The sequence below is a fragment of the Trichoderma breve genome, chromosome 3 (genome assembly GCF_028502605.1).
Source record: "Trichoderma breve strain T069 chromosome 3, whole genome shotgun sequence".
Lineage (NCBI taxonomy): Eukaryota > Fungi > Ascomycota > Sordariomycetes > Hypocreales > Hypocreaceae > Trichoderma > Trichoderma breve.
This window is the reverse complement of record NC_079234.1, coordinates 2419559-2438202: the sequence shown is the minus strand read 5'-3', so window position 1 is coordinate 2438202 and position 18644 is coordinate 2419559. Positions and strand designations below refer to the sequence as shown.

Genomic DNA, 18644 nt, shown 5'->3' with positions numbered 1-18644 from the left:
TTAAAACAGTTTCAGACGATTAACAAACAACATTAAAAAGACTCCCATAAACTCCCGGCTAAAATTTCCTGTGTGCCAATGATGGCGTCCATTGTATCGGATGCGTCTCCTCAGACGCCTTTTCGTCTTGTTTCCAGATTTTGACTTGAATTGAGTTAGCATACGGCAAGTAGACGATGGAAAGATTAAGGGGCACGTACTAGTCTTGTCAGCCTCGCCTGTGATGAGACGCAGACCAGAGCGGTCAAAGGTTGAGCTCATGATTCCTGATTCGGCATCTAGGGAACCGGGTTGTGCAGTTGTGTCCATGGATTGGAAGCGATAACCAGATTTCCAATCCCAGAAGCTCATTGATCCATTGTCGCCTAGATTGTACGGTCAGAACGAGTTCTCCCCTTTTTCACAAATTATAGGGAGGGAAGAGGATAAAGCATACCTCCTGAGAAGAAAACATTATTGCTATTCACACTCATGGTGTTGATGATAGCATTATGACCCTCAAAGTTTTGCATGAAAGCGCCTTCTGGACATTTCCACTGCTTGATACCGCCAGTGCTGCCTGACGCAAAGGTGAATTCGGTGGGATGGACGGCCAGAGCTCGGACGCCCTTCTTGTGGTGGGTGAGAACGCCCATAGTCTTTCCGGCTGCCAGATCCCAGAGCCTGACGGTCGAGTCCAGCGATGCCGTGATAACTTGGGGATCCGCCTCCTGACATTTGACGTCTGACACAGTACCGGTATGGCCTGACAAGACGTGGATGTTGCTTCTCGTGCGCATGTCCCAAACTCGAGCAACACCATCGCGACCGCCTGTGACTAGGACATCCAGCGTGGGATGTAGAGAGAGTGTGTAGACGCCGCTGAGGTGGCCGTGATAGTGACGAATCACCTTGTTCGTCTCCAAGTCCCAGCACTTGACCATCTTATCCTCGCCACAAGAAAACAGGTATGGATGTCGTGGAGATACAGCCAGGCCGCGAACGGTGCTGATGTGGCCTGTCAAGGTCAATCTCAGCGATCCTGTAGCGAGATCCCAGATCTTGATAGTCCTGTCGCCAGCACCACTGGCAAACCACTTGTTCCCCGGCTCGACTGCCAGACTGCGCACCCAACCCAGGTGGCCCGAGATGACCCTCATCAGCTTCCACGGCGGATGCCACTCGGGCTTGACCTGCTGGATGGCCGGCGACCCTCTGACTGTCAGGCTCATGCTCTGCGGTGTCGTCGCTCCCGTTGCTTTCGTCGTCGTAGATTCGCCTCCGTTCGCTGTAGATGCGGCCGATGAAGATGGTCCGGCCTCGAGAAGCTTGGGCGTCTTCCGCGCTGGTGCTGCTGCCCCCGTCTTTGCCGTTTTCCGCAGCGTCTGCTTCGATGGCTGTTTAGCGGCGAGTGCCTCGGGTAGCGTCTGTACAGCGGCATATTCGGCCTCGAATCGTCGCTTCATGACGGCATCCTCAAAGACGCCCTCGAGCTTCTGGCGCTTGCCGTTGGCCAATTCGAGGCGCGAGTAGAGATTCCTTGTCGCAGCTGCATTCTGAGACACGAGCGCGCTGAGATGAAGCGCGTCTTGCGGCGTCTGTGGTGCCTCCATGGCGGATGAAAAGAAAAATGAAAAGAAGAAGGCTGGAGTTGGCGATCCGCGTTCTGGAAAGGAAAAGCAGCAAGAGGCGAGTTTGAATTGAAATCCGATCAGCCTTCTGTGGCGCAGGCTGTGGGTAACGAGTGGCTCCAGCTCAAGCCTGTGGCGCAAGCATCAAAGGCTAAAAACAGCAGCAGCAAAAGCAAAAGCTACGAGCACCTACGCAATACAGCTGCGGCCTACCCTGGAAGTTGTGATTGCAAATCTGGGCACCTTTGGAGCTGTCAACTTCTCTATTTCACCATTTCATAATCATATTCCTTCTGCACCTATTCATCTTCTCTTGTACATCTTTCCTCATTCATATACTCGTCATACTGCTATCGCCGTCATGGCTGACACAGAAAGTGATCGGTTTCCTCTACACACAGCTGCTAGAGAAGGCAGAGGTATCGCAACATCCATCCATTCACTCTCAGCTTCAAGGCAATAACATGGCTAACGTAACCTTCAGTGGCTGCATTTGAAGGACTTCTCAAGGTAAGTCCTCAAACAGACGAGATATACATCCTATCTGTATCTGTATATCTGCGTGTATACAAAGTGACAGCCCAAAATACCAACACCTCTCACAGACGGATCCCAAGCTCTCAAAGCGCAAAGATGATGACGGCAGATACGCAATCCACTGGGCAGCCTCGTCCAACAACCACGAAATTGTCCTCCTCTTGGCAAACCAGGCAAGCTTTGATCCCGATATTCAGGTACAACATGATACAGCTCCAACTCAACTCATTCTGGGACCCTTTTGCTCACACGCTACATATAATAGGACGACAGCGGCTGGACACCTCTCATGATCTCCGCCAGCGTCCCCAACAGCGAGCCAGTATTAAACTTACTTCTTTCAAGAGGCGCCGATGTCAACATCAAGAGTAAGTCTCACTCTCAGTCACACGTAATCTACTTCAATCCCCAGCTAACAATCCACATCTGTATAGATAACAACGGCCAGACGGCCCTCCACTTCGTCGCCTCCAAAAAGAACCTCGATGTCGCCCGTCTTCTCATCGACTCCAAGCCCCCAGCTTCGACTCGTGTCCGCGACCGCCGGGGCCAGTACCCCATCCATCGCGCTGCGGCTGTCGGCTCAGTTCCCATGGTCATGCTCCTGCTTAAGAATAGGAGTCCCTTGAATGCTGCTGATAATGAGGGCTACACGCCGCTACATCATGCTGTTGCAGAGGGTCACGGTGCGTTGAGTTCTCATGTTTTCATTCACTTCTATTGTTTGATTCGGGCCTCGTTTTGTTACTACTATTAAAAACGAACTGAACTAATACGTATATTCATGTGTGTGCTTATAGGAGATACTGCTGTTGCTCTGCTGAGAGAGGAAGCCGACTTCACACTCAAGACCAACGACGGGGAGCTGGCTATTGATCTAGCTCCCGACAAAGAGGTGAGCGTCTCTCAATCTCACAACCTTCAAGTAGGAACATGGATTAACACTCTTCAAACAGGTTCGCAACTTCATCATCCAGGGCGCTGAGAGAGAAGGCATCCAGCTAGTCGATTAGCTCCCCAGCCATATGTATAAGTACTCAACCAGCCATAATCTAACATAATACATAAAAACAATGTACAAATCTAATCTACAGCTGCTGCCGTACTTTGTCATTTCACGTCATGGTGCTTCATTACCTTCTTCTTTTTCTCCCCCCTTTTCCCTTATTAATCGCCGCCATCCATCCATTTCACTTACTTTACTGTCCGCTCAATCAGCTCCCGATACATCGTCTTGACATCATCCACATCTGCCCTCAGTTCATCAACCAGCTCGCTCTTCTCTCCCAGCAGCTCCAGCGTAGTTTGATATCTTGTATCCAAATCAGCGACTTCCTTCTCCAGCTCTGGGACCCTTGCGGACGCTGCTTTTGCGTCTTCTAGTTCTTTCATCAGGGCCACCATGTCCCCTCTTGCCTCGTCTCTCTGGCTACACACCCTCGCCATCTCTTCCTTGGCTGCCACTCTTTCGGCCTCTAGACGACGTATCGCTGCACTCATCCTTTCTACTAATTGAACAGACGGCCCCGCCGCTACTGTCGATACCGAAATCATGTCTTGCGCGAGATTACGGGGAGATGAGGGGGCAGTATCGCTGATTCCGTTCTCCCTCTCCATTACGGATGGAGGCAGCGCAGGAGGTGATCCCATAGGCGGTTCCAGAGGAGAGAATGGAGATGGCGGGATAGATCCAGTAAGTGACATTGACCCTGTCCCTGTACGGGTCGGGAGATGCGTGGGAGGTCGCCTCAGAATGCCGAGCCCTTCTCCCACAGCATCCGCTATACTCACAGGAGTAGGTGATCGTCGTATGCGGTTGGGAACGGATAATCCGACGGCTTCGGAGCTGAATGTTCGTGGAACAGAGAGTAACGGCGACTCTGGGCGGCTCTGGTTTCGCGCTGTTGCTACTGCAACTTCATCGGCCCACTGTCGTCCTGTCTCGGCTGTGAAGGATCTGCTCGCTGCTTGTTTCTCCTTTTCTAGATCGGAGCGTGTTTGCTCGAGAGCCGTCTCTGTGGCTTTGGTGGACTTTTTGAGAGTAGCCAATTCCTCACGGCAAGCTTCCAGCTGTAGTTGGACCTCTTGCAGCTCATCCTCGAGAGTTCTACCGCGTTTGGCCTGTGAGAGCAAAGTCGAGTTAGCATCAGTTTAACTGCAATTACTAAAAAAGACTTCAAAATAAACTTACCGCATCTCGCGCTTTCTTACGCATTTCCGACTCGCGGCGCTCAGCTTCGTCCCTCTCCCTCTCTAGGCTTGTTGTCTTTGCCATCAAGGAGGCCTCAATACCCTGCCAGTTTTGCCTGGCAGTGGCATACTGAGACTGCAGCGTCTCTATCTGCCGGAACAGTTTCATCTGGGCTTCGCCACCTGTGCTCGAAGCCGCTTCCTCTGCTGTCACCCGCACGCCTTCCAGCTTGCTCTCCATATTCTGCAGTTCAAGCCGTAGCTCGGCTTCGACGGTGCTACCACGCTGGATGGCGCGCTCAAGCTTCTCGCCCCATTCTATGGCATCCAGACGGGCTTTCTCACTCAGGGCCTCCAATTCTGCTCGAACGGCAGTATTGGCATCTTCAAGCTCCTTCTGTTTCGCCCGCTCTGCGACAATCGCCTTGCTTAGAGCATCGGCCTTGGCAACCTCACCTTGCTCCTCTTTGGCCCTGACTTCCTGTTCAAGCCGGCGTATGGCCGCATCTTTATTAGTGTTCTCCCTCTTCAAATTGTCAATTTCCTTGCGTAAGCTCGTAGTGGCCTTTATCGCCTCTTGTCGACGCTTTTCCTTCTCTTCATCTCCGTCCAACCGGTTGCGCAGTGCCTCGGCATCCAACACAGCTTTATCCTTTGCCTTGCGTGCCTCATCCAATTGCTTGTCGCGTTCACTTATTTGAAGCCGCAATGACTTGATCAATGTTCGATACTTGTGATCTGCCCCGGCTAGCTTCTGACCTTCTTCCATTAATAGTGCGATCCTTTCATCTTTTTCTGCTAGCTTCTTTTCCAGGCTGCCAGATGGGGCTGAAGATGCAGCTTTGTTTGCTGCTTCGGCGGCATTCTTGGAAAGGTACTGGATTTTGGACTGTAAAGAGTCGATACGTTCGACATACTCTTGAACCTCCTCTCGATGTCGCAATTTGGCCTCCTCAAGCTCGCGAGAAATTTCAGACGCATCAGCTCCATTCTCTACCACTGCCACTGCTACCTGACCGTTGTTTGTTGGAATTTCATCTTCGGCCGAGGGTGGAGATTCGGCTTCCCCCTCTTTCGCAGGTGCTTCTTCAGACACTGGTTGCACCTCAGTCTCGGGAAGAGCATCCTTTGTCTCATCAGGAGCTGATTCCAGTATAACTTCGGCAGTAGTATTGTCGTCCGTTATCGTTATCGGTATTGTTGTTGTAGTCGTAGTCGTCGCCGTCGTAGAGGTATCAGTAGGAGCAGAATCGGTAGCAGTTTGGGCAGACTCGGATTCGGGTTCGGGCTCGGGTTTCTGTTCCGGCGGAGGTTCAGGCCTGTCCCCTTTGTCCATCGAGGGCCTCTCCATAGAGCTTCGGCTGGCCACATCAATCGAGCTACGTGGTGAGGCATTCGCCCGATTGTCTCCCCCTCCAGGCGCATTCTTGCCGGCCATGGCCTTGGCCAGCCTTGCCTGTAGTCGATCATTGGCACGGTTGGTCGACGACGCTCGAGAGTTTGCTGTGCGGATTGCTTAGTTAGCTAGCTGCGTGCGTGCGGAAGACTTGAAGACGCATTGCTGTTTCCCCTCCCCCTCCTCGTATCGTGCTTCTTCCTACCCCTCGACACGTCACCTCATCCCGCATCTTCAGCACTTACCAGAGCTCGTCACCTTCGGGCTGGCAGTTGCCAGTGTTGCCGCAGAAGTAGCAGCAGGTTGTGCTGCATTGCGATCGTCGTCCCCCTCGGCCAGAATGTTATCCAGGCGCGACTCAACACCGGCCACGGCCTGCTGCAGAAACGACCCCCATCGCGCCGCCATGGTCTAACGAAGCCCAGGCGAGGGGACCAACCCACAGAGAAAAGATCCAGTACTTTGATTATGACTCTGCGATGCGTATCAGGTAATAAGTAAAGTAATGTCTGCGTCCCCTCAGCCCCTGGAGGCACAAGGGCGTTAAGGGAACAAAAAAGGCGAGTTGGTTTCCTTGATGCCAACTTACGCAATGAATTGGATTGGGATTGGCACAGGTTGCAACGAGGCCCGCGCCACGCCACCCGAAAAAGGCGAGGTTTGGCAGCGGCTCCGGACCAAGTGCCCAGCTAAATTCGATCCGGCGATTGTCGATTTCGGGGGCCCCTCTTCTCTTTTTTTTCCGGACATGCCACCTTTGGAGTGCCTAGACAGCTAGAGTATGACAGTCTTGGGGGGAAGCTGACACGCGTACATATACGGGTATGCGCTTGTAGTTGCTTTTGGCTTCTATACCTGAGGTATCTACGAGTACCTTATACTGAGCCTGCTAATTCACTTATTTGGCACCGATACATGATGGCGTACCCATTACTGTTGAATGATCGAGACATATCCGCTGTGTAATTTATATAGATGAACACTCTCATTCTCTAGATACTTATTGCTTCTTGGTTATATGCAGCAAATTTGCCTCTGAATTAGGCTCAATATTTCTCGTACCACCAGTATGTCGAGACGCAAGTATTCGGGCAGCCACATTAGCGGACGTTATCGACAATACATACAAGGAGGTGGGGAGAGCAGCCAACCACACCCCATCACCAACCCGTCCAATCCAACGTGCAGCAATCATGTATCGCAATTCTCTCACGTACATTCCATACGTTGTCGCTTCTACTCCCTAATAGCATACAACAGCAGCCCAGATTCACTGTACATAATGACACAATTTGACACGTATCAAATGTCAAAACCGGTTGGCCCGTTTGCCCGGTTAAGGCACACAAATGCGCTACTGCACAAGGTACATATTCCTTGGATATAATTGATATAATTTGCGAGTACAAGACTCCAAAGCTACCCAGATACCCACTGCGCGTATGCAAGATAAAGAAAAAAAAATACAATTATGCGAGGCAATTTGCAGCATTCATCTCATGACAATTGATACACCTGGTCCCAACCGACCGATAAAAAATTCCAAAAAACCCACAAGCCTCGTTCGTACAACATGTCAACATCGCCGGCGAAAGGGAAAAAGAAAGTGAAAAGAAAAGAAACTCAAACATCCCCTCCATTTTACACCATACCGGGGTAGAGATGACTGCAGATATCCTGGATGGACTGGTTTCCATGCAGGGCGTCTCCGAGATCCCGGAAAGAATCGGCAAAACTGTAACATGATACCGCTTCCACAGCAGCGTCCAGATTTCAATCATTCATCATGGCAATAGAAGCAAGAAAACAGATATGCGAGAGAAGCTGAAAGAAAGAAAGAAAAAATGAAAGAAGAGGAAAAAAATAGATCAAACACGCTCGCTCATGGTTCATGCGACTCTCCGCTTCATCCAAATCTTCGCCACCAGCTGCTTCGAGGCTGATGCTCAGCGGCTGCAGATTCTCGTCGACTGCGATGACGTTCATCGCTTCCGTCTGATGCGCCATTGCGCTTCTCTCGCTCTCTTCGTTCTCGCCTCTCTCGGCGGCGTCTCTCGTCTGCATCCTCCACAGGCGCTTCTTCGTACTTGGCTTTCCGCCGTGCGCGCCGGGCCTCGCGCCGGGCTAGCTCGTCGTCTTCCATGTACGGCGCCGCATCTGTTGTATGTCCGGCATCATCCAGATGCGGAGGGGGGTCCGAATGCTCCTTGACCCAGGACGACGTCCCGGAGTGTGGCCACGTTGTCACCGGCGCTCTCTTGCCGTCTCGTCGACGTTCCTTGGCCGGATAGACGTGGTCATCCATCACCGGCTCCGTATGTCGTCGGCTGGCTTTTCTCGGCCTGTCATATGCTGCTGCTGCAGCCGCCGCCGCCGCTTCCTCCTCAGCAGCTTTTGCAGCACGCCTTGCCTCACGTCTACGCTGTCGCTCGGCGGCTTCATCCTCAAATGGATCTGGATGGGATCTACGCCGCTGGCGCTTAGATGCTCTCAGCGCCTCTTCCTCCATCTCCCTCTCCCTCTCCTTCTCCCTTTCCCTTTCTTTGCGAAGGCGATGCCGCTCGGCCTTTCGAGCCTCTCGATCTTCAGCCTTTCGAGCTTCTCGATCTTCGGCTTTTCGAGCCTCCCGATCTTCGGCTGCGCGACGCTCCTCTTCTTCGCGATGACGAGCGGCACGTCGTTCGCGGCGAGCTTCCTTTTCTTCAAGCTTGCGAGTCTCGCTGTCGTCTCTGCGCTTTCGTCGCCGTTCACGGTCATCAGCAGGGCGCTCTGCTTCTCGCTCCGTCTTCCTGGTCTTTCGGCTTGATACCCGTGGGCCTTCTCGATCAGTGTCCACCACGGGTATATCAAACTCTACACCTGTCTCAACTTTAGAAGCTCTGGGTGTCATGAAGCCGCTGAAAAGCCCAGACAATCCTGTCTTCTTCGAGAGCGAGGCTCCTCGCCGTCTGCCTGTCTGTTCGGGACTTGGGGGATCCGTTGTGATGAATTCCTCGTCACGAGATCTTGCGCTTCGATGTCTTTCATGCGGCTGAGCCACGTGGACATCGGCGTCGAGAGCACCCGTCATAATAATGTCCTCATCCTCCTGGAGGTTCGTCTTGCGAGATCTTCTCTTTGAGCTTGACTTGTCGAAACCGAGAATTTTAGCCGCCTTTGACGTTACGTCGGGAACTTCCTCTGGAGGTGGAGAAGCAAGACCGTGATTGCCAATGGAATGTCTCCTGGAAGGCTTGCTGCTACCATTCATACCAGATGGCCGCTTCTCCTTTTCTTGTGTAGACATTGATCTGAGTCTGTGCCTCGAGGACCTGGGTGGTCTGTCCAGTTGTTCTACCCTCTCTGAAGCGGAGTCCCTGGAAGATGTCTTTTCCACTGCTCGTCTGGAAGACTTTTCTGACTTGTGCTTTGACGATCTCTTCTCCTCCCTTTCTCTGCGAGGAGGGGATTCCACCGCTGGCCATTTTTCCTTTTCTCGGCTAGATCTCGACCTTTCTTTCCTGGATGACTTCGGCTCCGGCGGCGGCGTCAAAGGCGGATCGGGAACTGCAGGCGGAGCAGGAGGAGGGGGAGGAGGCATCGGGGCCATTGGCGGAGGAGGGGGCGGTACCACTATATCCTCCTCTCTTGGTCGGCGTTTCTTACTCTTCCTCTCCTTCCTTGGTGCTTCGTCGACGATGGCAATTATCTCGTTTTCATCATCATCGTCAGGGAACGTGCCTGGAACATCCGACTCTCTCCGATGCCTCCTAGGCAGGTCTCTGTCTTGTGCGATGATCGGCTCTTCAGCCTTTTTCCTTCTCCTGGTACGATCTTCTCGTGAGGACTCCTTCTTGGTGACAGGTGGTTCTTCCACGTCATCTCCATACTGCAAATCTTCGACCGCCTGTTCAACGTTAGCTGCTAGTTCTTTCTTGGCCACTCGTTCATCATCTGCCGCTTTTCTTCCATATCGATCCGCGGGTTTCACTTCGTTATCCGAGTCTGATGCTGGTGGTGGGGATGGTGGGAGGGTGGGACGAGCTACTTCTTCCGGTGCTTCTTGGAAAGCCTTGAGGCCGATAGCGATTCTGCCGCCCAGAGAGCGTGGCTGTTCCGAGGATTTTTGAGATGCATTATCAGCTGATCTTGTCTCTGGTTCCTCTAAAGTTGCACTCCTGGTTAGTCACTTTCTTTTGATATTTCAGTATAGGGAAAGGAGAACAAACCTTGTGGCTTTGGCTTTTTGGAGCTGCCGCCGAGACCCCAGAAGCTGAACGCGCCCGCCGCGCCCGTTTCTTTAGGTGCAAGTAGCTCCTCTATCTCGGCAGGGCTCATGTCAAAGTCAGGATCTGGCTTGGCCCCTGTCTCCGCTTTCTGCTCTGTACTCGGCTCTGCCTCGCCTTCGGATGGGAGATCCCGAGACTTCTTGTCTTTCTTGTCCTTCTTGTCTCGTTTATCCTTCTTGTCGTCCTTTTCCTTCTTGTCTTTCTTGGAGCTCTTCTTCAATTTCCTCGCGGCCTCTTCAGCCTCGAGAGCAGCCTTCTCTTCGGCCTCTCGAGCTGCCCTCTCTTCTTCTTCGCGGGCAGCTTGCTCCTCGGCCTCACGGGCAGCTTGTTCTTCTTCGGCCGCTCGAATGGCTTCTTCGTCGTCATCGGCATCAATATCATTGTCGTCATCAGCGTCGACATCGTCGTCATCATTGTCGTTAGCATCATCAGCCGCTTCATCACTATCGTCTTCACTATCTTGATTGGCGTTGGCAGCCAGCTCAGCTTCCCGCGCGGCTTGCTCTTCCTTCCTCTTGGCCTCCTTGGCTCGAAGATGAGACAATCGTTCGCCGTCTTTCTTCGATAGTTTACCTTTCTTATCCTTCTTACGAAGCAGGTCGGCTACTTCTTTTTCCTCTTCGGCAATTGCGGCCTCCTCCTTGGCAGCCTGCTCTGCTTCGATTGCAGCCTGTTCTTCGGCCTTACGGGCCGCTCTCTCTGCAGCTTTCGCCTGGAGCTCGTTCAGTCGCTGCTCTAATTTGCTTGATAAGCCCATAAATGAGTTGTGCTTCTTGTCAAGGAGTCGCTCTATTTCTTCCTCTTCTTCAGCGATTGCAGCTGCTTCTAGGGCCTCCTGAGCGGCCCGCTCTTCTGCTTCTTTGGCTGCTTCCTCAGCTTCTCGAGCAGCCTGTTCTGCAGCTTCTGCAGCTTCTCGATCAGCCTTCTCTTTCGCTCGCTTTGCCGCATTTGCTTGCAATTCTTTCAACCTTTGCTCTGATTTACTCGACAAGCTTTTGAACGAACTGGTCTTCTTCTTAAGTAAAAGAGCCAATTCTTCCTCTTCTGCGGCAATCTCAGCAGCCTTCTTTGCTTCCCGAGCGGCCTGTTCCTCGGCTTCCTTGGCTGCTTCCTCAGCTTCTCGAGCAGCCTGTTCTTCAGCTTCTCGAGCAGCCTTCTCTTCAGCCCGTCTTGCTGCGTTGGCCTCCAGTTCAATCAACCTTTGCTCTGATTTGCTTGGCAGGCCTTTGTATGAAGCAGCTTTCCTTTTCTGCAGAAGGGCAAGTTCTTCCTCTTCAGCAGCGATTGCAGCAGCTTCAGCGGCTTCCTGAGCAGCTCGCTCCTCGGCTTCCTTAGCAGCCTGCTCTTCAGCTTCTCTGGCTGCTTTTTCATCGGCGCGTCGTTGGGCGTTAGCCTGCAGTTCATTTAACCTTGCCTCTGTTTTACTTGACAGAGCCTTGTGTGAACTGGCTTTCTTTTTCAAAAGATAATCAAGTTCTTCCTCTTCTGCAAGAATCGCTGCAGCTTCGGCAGCTTCCTGAGCAGCTCGCTCTTCGGCTTCCCTAGCAGCCTGTTCCTCGGCTTCTCGGGCTGCTTTTTCATCGGCACGCCGTTGGACATTGGCTTGGAGTTCAGCCAGCCTTGCCTCTGATTTACTTGACAGGCTTTTGGACGAACTAGTCTTCTTTTTCAGTAAGAGGGCAAGTTCTTCCTCTTCAGCAGCGATCTCGGCAGCTTCGGCAGCCTCCCGGGCGGCTCGCTCTTCAGCTTCCCTAGCAGCCTGCTCTTCAGCTTCTCGAGCTGCCTTTTCATCGGCACGCCGTTGGTGGTTAGCCTGGAGTTCGACCAATCTCTCTTCTGCTCCATTTAGCAGTTGACCTTTATATGATCGAGCTTTCTTCTTCTGAAGATAGTCCAGTTCTTCCTCCTCTTTGGCGATTGCGGCAGCCTCTTCTGCTTCCTTGGCGGCTTGCTCTTCGGCTTCTTTAGCTGCTTGCTCAGCTTCCCGAGCAGCTTGTTCTTCGGCCTCCTGAGCAGCTTTCTCCTCCGCCCGTTTTGCAGCCTTGGCCTGAAGTATTTTGAGCCTTTCTTCTCCTTTAGATGAAAGCTTTGAAGTGGCCTTTTTCTCAAGCAATAGTGCCAATGCCTTCTCCTCTTCCGCAATTATGGCGAGTTTCTTTGCTTCTTGGGCGGCAAGTTCTTCGGCTTCTTTAGCTGCTTGTTCAGCTTCTCTGGCTGCCTGCTCCGCTTCGCGAGCTGCCTGTTCTTCGGCTTCGCGAGCTGCCTTCTCTTGAGCTCGTCTCGTGGCGTTGGCTTGAAGGTCGATTAGTCTTTCTTCTTGAGAATTTGGACGTTTCCCTTTGAAAGCCTTGGCCTTCCTGTCGAGGAGGTAAGCTAGCTCCTCTTCCTCTTTAGCAATGGCGGCAGCCTTCCTGGCCTCTCGAGCTTCTCGCTCCTTGGCTTCCTTGGCTGCCCGCTCGGCCTCCTTGGCTGCTTCCTCAGCTTCACGAGCGGCCTGTTCTTCGGCTTCACGAGCGAGACGCTCAGCTTCTTCCTTGGCTCGCTCCGCTTCGATAGCTGCTTCACGGGCGGCTTGTTCTTCAGTCCGCTTTTTGGCCTTCTCCTGGAGGAGCTTTAACCTTTGCTCTCCCGACTTATTGATGCCCAAAAAGGAATTATCTCGCTTATCGATTAATTGGGCGATTTCTGCCTCTTCTTTGGCAATTGCAGCAGCCTCTGCAGCCTTTGCGGCCTCCTGGGCAGCCCGTTCTTCAGCTTCCTTGGCCGCCTGTTCGGCTTCGCGCTCGGCTTGCTCCTGTGCTTCCCGGGCAGCCTGTTCAGCTTCTTGGGCAGCTCGCTCGTCCGCTCGCTTTTTAGCGCTAGCTTGAAGGATAGCCAGCCTGTCTTCGTCTTTCCTAAGGAGTCTGCCAGCTCTTTTACTCTTCTTGAGTTCTAGGGCGGCGAGTTCCTCCTCTTCTATTGCAATAGCAGCAGCTTGTTCCTTGGCTTCACGCTCAAGCTCTTCTGCTTCACGGGCGGCTTGCTCAGCTTCCTGGGCTGCTCGCTCATCTGCCCGCTTTGTAGAATTTTTCTGAAGTGTAGCGAGCCTTTCTTCGTCTTTCCTAAGGAGTTTACTGCCCTTTTTAGCCTTCTTTGCTATTAAAGCGGCCAGTTCCTCTTCTTCTTTGACGATGGTGGCGGCCTGTTCCTCAGCTTCACGAGCGCGTTCTTCCTCCTGGCGGGCGGCTTCCTGGGCAGCAGCTTCAGCTTCGCGAGCAATTTGCTCTTCCGCTTCTCGAGCGGCACGCTCCTTTTCCTCGGCTGCTCGTGCGGCTTCTTGTGCTACTCGGTCCGCTTCGCGTGCTGCTCGTTCTTTCTCTCGTTTTGCGGCGTTCACTCGGAGGGTAACAAGTCTTTGTTCTTCCATTTTAAGGAGCTTGCCCCTTTTGACTTTCTTTGCCAGCAACGCTGTCATTTCAGTCTCCTCCTCTTTGATGGTGGCTGCTTCGCGCTCTTCTGCTTCGCGGATAGCACGTTCCTCAGCCTCACGTGCGGCTTGCTGTTTATGCTCTTCGTGGTCGCTTTCACGTTCTACCGCCTCGGCTGCTGCAGCCTTGGTGTCTTCAGGTTCTTCATCAGGCTCGGCCTGCGGCTCGTCTGCCTCTTGCTGCACTTCGGCCTCCTTTGAGGCTTTGTCTTGCGCTTCGCGAGCGGCACGTTCTTTGCGTTTCGAGGCGTTTTCCTGGAGACGGACGAGTCTTTCTTCCTCCTTTTTAGGCAGCTTGCCCTTTTTGAGCCTTTTCGTGAGCAATGCCTTCATTTCCGCTTGCTCTTCAGATATGATGACTGCTTGTTCTGCTGCTTCGCGTGCTGCTTGCTCCTCGGCTTCCCGAGCTGCTTGCTCCTCAGCCTCTCGTGCTGCTTGCTCCTGGGCGGCCCGTTCCTCGTCTTCCCGTGCCTTGGCTTCCCGCGCAGCTCGTTTCTCGGCTCGGATAGTGGCATTCTCTTCCAGGAGTGTAAGTCTTTCTTGATCTTTCCTGATTAACTTGCCCCGCCTGGCCTTCTTCGTATTCAAGGCAGACATTTCCTCCTCCTCTTTGGCAGCCTCAGCAGCCTCAGCTTCCTCCTCGAGTCTGGCTTTCTCTGCTGCCTCACGAGCGGCAAGCTCTTGTGCCCTTTGCTCTTCTTCTTGACGGGCTCGTTCGTCGGCTTCCTTGGCTTCCCTGTCGGTCTTTTCGGCCTTCTTCTTTTCCTTCTCGAGCTTCTTGAGGTCTTTGTCGGTCAGCCTTGGTATCCTAGATAGCGCCCTATCCGCTTCCTTGTCATTCGGCTTGAGCTTTGACGCGGCGGCATGGGGATCTCCTGCTTCATCTTCAGGTTCAGTAAGGTGCATTGAAGGGGGAGTGGGAGCACGGGGAGGTGGATCAGCTAAGGCCTCATTCCGAGATTTCGACTTTGCCTTGTTGGACTTTGTCCAGACATAGCTGTCGACGCCTTCGACCTTGCTACTCCTAACCTCCTCTACGGCGTCAGGCAGGACAATCTCACCGGTGGTCTCATCCACAACCTCAACAGGGTCACCCCTGAAGTTAGACTTCTTCTTGTCCTGGGCCGAGGTGCGGTCGGTTGGCTCTTCAATGACATCGGGTTTCCACGACGATTCGTCAACGTCTCGTCGCTTCTTATCACTCTTGCCGATACCCCAAGAGCCGAAGAAACCTTCGCTACCAAATGTGTCCCCCCCGTCCAGTCCTATGTTGTTAGAGTCATCTGCAGGTGCGTTGTCTAGGGCGCCCAGCTTGACCAAATCGGTGGTTCCTTTCTTCTTGTCCTTCTTGGCATCTTCTTCGTTCTTGGATTTGGCGGATTTGGATTCACCCTTGGAGGGGTCAGAAGTTGAACTCTTCTTCTTCTTCTTGTCTTTATCCTGATCCTTGTCTTTGTCCCTGTCTCTGTCCTTTTTGATTGTCGTCTCTTCGATGAGGTCTCCAGAAGACTTGGGGCTTTGCGTATCTGCCTTGGACGATCCTTCTCTTGGTTGATCCGTGCCGGACCCGGTAACAGAGTCATTTTTCTTACCCCCGAAGCCCCAAAAACTCCAGCCCTCTTGGTTCTCGTCGGAATTCCTCCCTTTGGCTGAGTCATTTGCTTCATCTGGGTCAATGTTGCCTTCTCTGTCTTTGGCACCAGCGTTTCCCAAAAGCTCGTCGCCATTTAGACGCTTCTGTTTAGGCTCAGGGATACGCGATGAGGGTTTTTCTGAAATTGGTTCGTCAGATGTCGCAAGTTTCGACTTCTTCTTATCTTTGTCTTTGTCCTTCTCCCCTTCCCTCTCCTTTTTGACTGTCTTTTTGGCGGCAGAGAAACCCCATTCCTCGTCTGGCTGTGGAATCTTCGACTTCGATTCGAGTTTAGGCTCAAGCCTAGATTTAGGCTCAGCTGCTGGCACAGATATAACAGGCTGCGCTAGTTTGTCGCTCTTCTTCTTCTTCTTTTCCTTTGAGGCAGGGACAGAGTCCCACACATTCTCCTGGAGAAGAGCTGCTTCCTGAGCTGCGATTTGTGGAGGTGGCGCTGGGGGAGGCGGCGGCGGCGGGGGCACTTGTTGCTCATACTGCTTGACATTCTCCTCGGCTTTCTTTTTATTCTTTCCAAGTCCCCAGAACGACCAACCCTCCTCTTTCTCCTCGGCCTTGGACGCCCCCTTGACCGGCATGAGATCTGGTTTTACTTGGTCTTCAACTGATGTGTCGCTTGCTTTCTTGTCGCTTGTCTTTCCAACGTCGCCTTTGGCGAGGTCGTCATTCACTGTTGGCGCCGTATGCGCAGCACTGAAACCGGGTGCGCGATTGACCTTGTTACTCTTTTTCTTGGATGGATATCCCCACGGGTCATCATCCTCATCTATCGCATCATGAGGGGCCTCTGCTTTGTTATGGGCCTTCCTCTGTGTCGCATCGGTATCGGCGACTAAAAATGCTAGAGAGCTGGAGTGTATTGAGTCGCTGGCGGTCCAAGGATTGCTATCGGGGTTGTTGCTTTTGTCGCCAGCGTCGGTATGGGCATCGTTACCACTCGAGGATCCGCTGGCGGCAGCACCAACAAACGATACAAATTTACTACCCCAGGCCCCAAACCCACTCTTGGACTCGTGCGCGTGCGACCCAGAATCGGAATTTTTCCCAGCGTCGTCGTTGAGATTTACGTCGTCAAGAGAGTCGTCGTCGATCGCGTTGGTTGCGGGAGGAGGAGACTCGGTCTCAGGGCCCTTTTTGGTCTTGGTATCCTTTTCGCTGCCTTTGGGAGGCGCCGACAAATCATGTTCCGCGTTGTCATTGTTTGCACCCCGGTCACTATCCTTGTCCCCATCACCGCCACCACCAGCATTACTCCCGTCACCTGCAGCTCCGCCCTGGCCTGCATTACCACCACCACTACCACCCTGCTCCCCACCGCCATTTCCTTCGGGGTTCTGGCTACCTTCCTTGGATGGCCCCTCCGCAGACCGGTTGTTGTTGTGGTTGTTGGCGTTGCCGTTGCCGTTGTGCCCTCCTTTGTTTTTATTCTTCTTGCCTTTGCAGCGAACAAAGCCATCTTCAGAAGTGAAATCAATTGTTACATCGAGAATCGGATCGTCGAGGAAGCTAGATCGAGATCGCCTGCGCTGCGTCGATTGGGCCGGGTGTGGGGACGGCTGATGAGACTCGGCGCGTGGTGCATCTCGGCGAGCAAGCGAATCGGCGTGGCGAGGTTTTGTGACATGATAGACAGAAGAGGTCGCTGCAGGTCTTGCATGATGTCGAGAGAGCCACCGCGGGAACAGGTTGGGCACGATTAGTGGTCTGCCCGGCTGTGATGTGCAGGTGGAGGACGAACGATGCTATAATTCCCAGTCAATGCGCTGAAACGAATGACGACGATGCCTCCATGACCATGAGCCTTCCCCGCAAGAAACTTGATACGCACCTCTCTACGAACGATCCAAGCTCGAGAAATAAGCTGCAGCCGGGCCTGCAGACTGCGCTCATCCCAACCATTTCCCCTTGATCGCCTCGGAGCTGGCCATTCTGTGCATTTCGTCCCGTGTTGATTAAACACCAACACATCGGCGGCAGCCATTGTTGGAATGGGAGCTGATGCAATGGCACGGCAATGTTGCAATCATGGGAGCTATATTTTTCGCCAGAGAGTAGGCGAGAGTGTGTATAACGGAAGGCTTCTCTCTTTGAAGCTAGAGATCCCTTCGCAAGGGCATGAAGGGAGAAGGCCGATTCTAAGCTTCAGCAGCCCTCGGGTAAAATCGACGATATTCTCGAAAGCACAATAAAAGAAAGGACGGTATCGTGAACGGATGCGAAAGATATTGCGACTTGCAGGTGCACAGATGTGATGTTTCGTCAAGATATCTACTGCGATAGTGTAAGTTGTGGCGGCCCGCGCGAGCTTCGTCTCTAGCAGTCGCGGTAGCTGGTCGATTCCATGAGAGAACCACGGACAAGAAGAAGACGCAATAAAACAACGAGGAGAAGAAGAAAACAGTTCTGTCACTAACAAGAAGAACTGGAGTGTTACTGCAAGACGGCGGTTGCATTAGCTGAGCCTTGGGTTTTCCTTGATTTTTTTTTTTTTTTTTTTTTCAAGAAAACTTTTGGGTAGGGATGGCATGTACTAACCCGAGTTCTCTGCAGAAGCCGGTGAAGGCGCGTTGCAAGCGCAGCTATGGGCAGCACAGATAGATTGCCTAGTATCAGACCTTAGCACCTAACTTTGCAGCAGTAGCATGAACAACGGATAAGATAGCTGGGCTGATGATCCTCGTGCCGCAGCCGTCCACCTCGTCAGTTGGATGTACAGCTCAGTGTTGGTTGTACTGAGAGCTACCAAGGTCCTACTTACAAGTACAAAGGCACTAAGCACGGTAGTACCGTGGGAGACGGGCTGTAGTGAAGTCGAGTATAAGTTGGTGAGCAAGGCTAGTAGATGTGGCAAAGGCCCGGGATCCTCACAATAAAAGAGCGGCCGAGCGAGGCGGGATCAAGTGGTGAAAGATGGTGGCGAGGCTGTCTAGAGAGAGGAAACAAGCCACTGGCCGCGGCCCAGGGAAGAAGATTTCCGGACAAAGTGACTGACCTCCAGCAGATGCGGAGGGACCAATGATACAGGTGCCCTTGCCTTGGGACTGCCCAACCTACGGAGGGAGAAGAGGCGAGTATCTCAGCTTGAGGTTGCACAAGGGCTGCGGTCTCGACACCCTCTTTTTGGTCCTCTTGCTTTTTCTTTTTTACAGCATCACGCTTGGTGTGACTGAGAGCTACTTTGGGCACTACGGCAAGTATCCATGGCTTTGAAGGTACTAGCACGAATAATGGATGGATCCAATGTGATATCGTAGATGGTGATGCAATAGGTACAGTACAGTAGAGATAAGTCAAACAATCTGCGGCACATGGATCTCATGAGACCCGGCGGGCGTTGGCGAGAGGGCACTTGTGCTTAGGAGTGCAAATACATGCCTTTCCGATCTGCGATTCGGCACCTGGAGAGACAGCGGGTACCGCAGTGTCTCGTACATACATGTAGACTGACAGCCGCCTTGCAGCGCGTTGTCTTGGATGCTGGAGGTACCACTACCGTAGAACAAGGTACTAGGCATTCTCCAGACTG

The 18644-nt window shown here is 52.8% G+C and overlaps 4 protein-coding genes across 4 annotated transcripts; 1 reads left to right on the top strand and 3 right to left on the bottom strand.

Annotated features, from left to right (window-relative positions):
* Positions 1–58: 58 nt before the first annotated feature.
* T069G_05161 (WD domain, g-beta repeat domain-containing protein) lies at positions 59–1592 on the bottom strand (the record flags this gene model as incomplete). The annotated part of the gene is made up of 3 exons (XM_056172371.1): positions 59–144; positions 201–365; positions 437–1592. The coding sequence occupies 3 exons, from the start codon at positions 1590–1592 to the stop codon at positions 59–61; spliced, it is 1407 nt and encodes a 468-aa protein (XP_056029229.1).
* Positions 1593–1971: 379 nt separating this feature from the next.
* On the top strand, positions 1972–3160 carry T069G_05160 (ankyrin repeats (3 copies) domain-containing protein; the record flags this gene model as incomplete). Its single annotated transcript, XM_056172370.1, has 7 exons — positions 1972–2029; positions 2095–2120; positions 2216–2344; positions 2413–2515; positions 2582–2833; positions 2948–3042; positions 3104–3160. The coding sequence occupies 7 exons, from the start codon at positions 1972–1974 to the stop codon at positions 3158–3160; spliced, it is 720 nt and encodes a 239-aa protein (XP_056029228.1).
* Positions 3161–3341: 181 nt separating this feature from the next.
* Positions 3342–6141, bottom strand: T069G_05159 (TATA element modulatory factor 1 TATA binding domain-containing protein; the record flags this gene model as incomplete). Its single annotated transcript, XM_056172369.1, has 5 exons — positions 3342–4268; positions 4339–4748; positions 4794–5634; positions 5704–5840; positions 5979–6141. 5 exons carry the CDS (start codon positions 6139–6141, stop codon positions 3342–3344), a joined length of 2478 nt encoding a protein of 825 aa, XP_056029227.1.
* Positions 6142–7639: 1498 nt separating this feature from the next.
* Positions 7640–17099, bottom strand: T069G_05158 (uncharacterized protein; the record flags this gene model as incomplete). The annotated part of the gene is made up of 3 exons (XM_056172368.1): positions 7640–9876; positions 9942–16860; positions 16947–17099. 3 exons carry the CDS (start codon positions 17097–17099, stop codon positions 7640–7642), a joined length of 9309 nt encoding a protein of 3102 aa, XP_056029226.1.
* Between the last annotated feature and the right edge of the window lie 1545 nt (positions 17100–18644).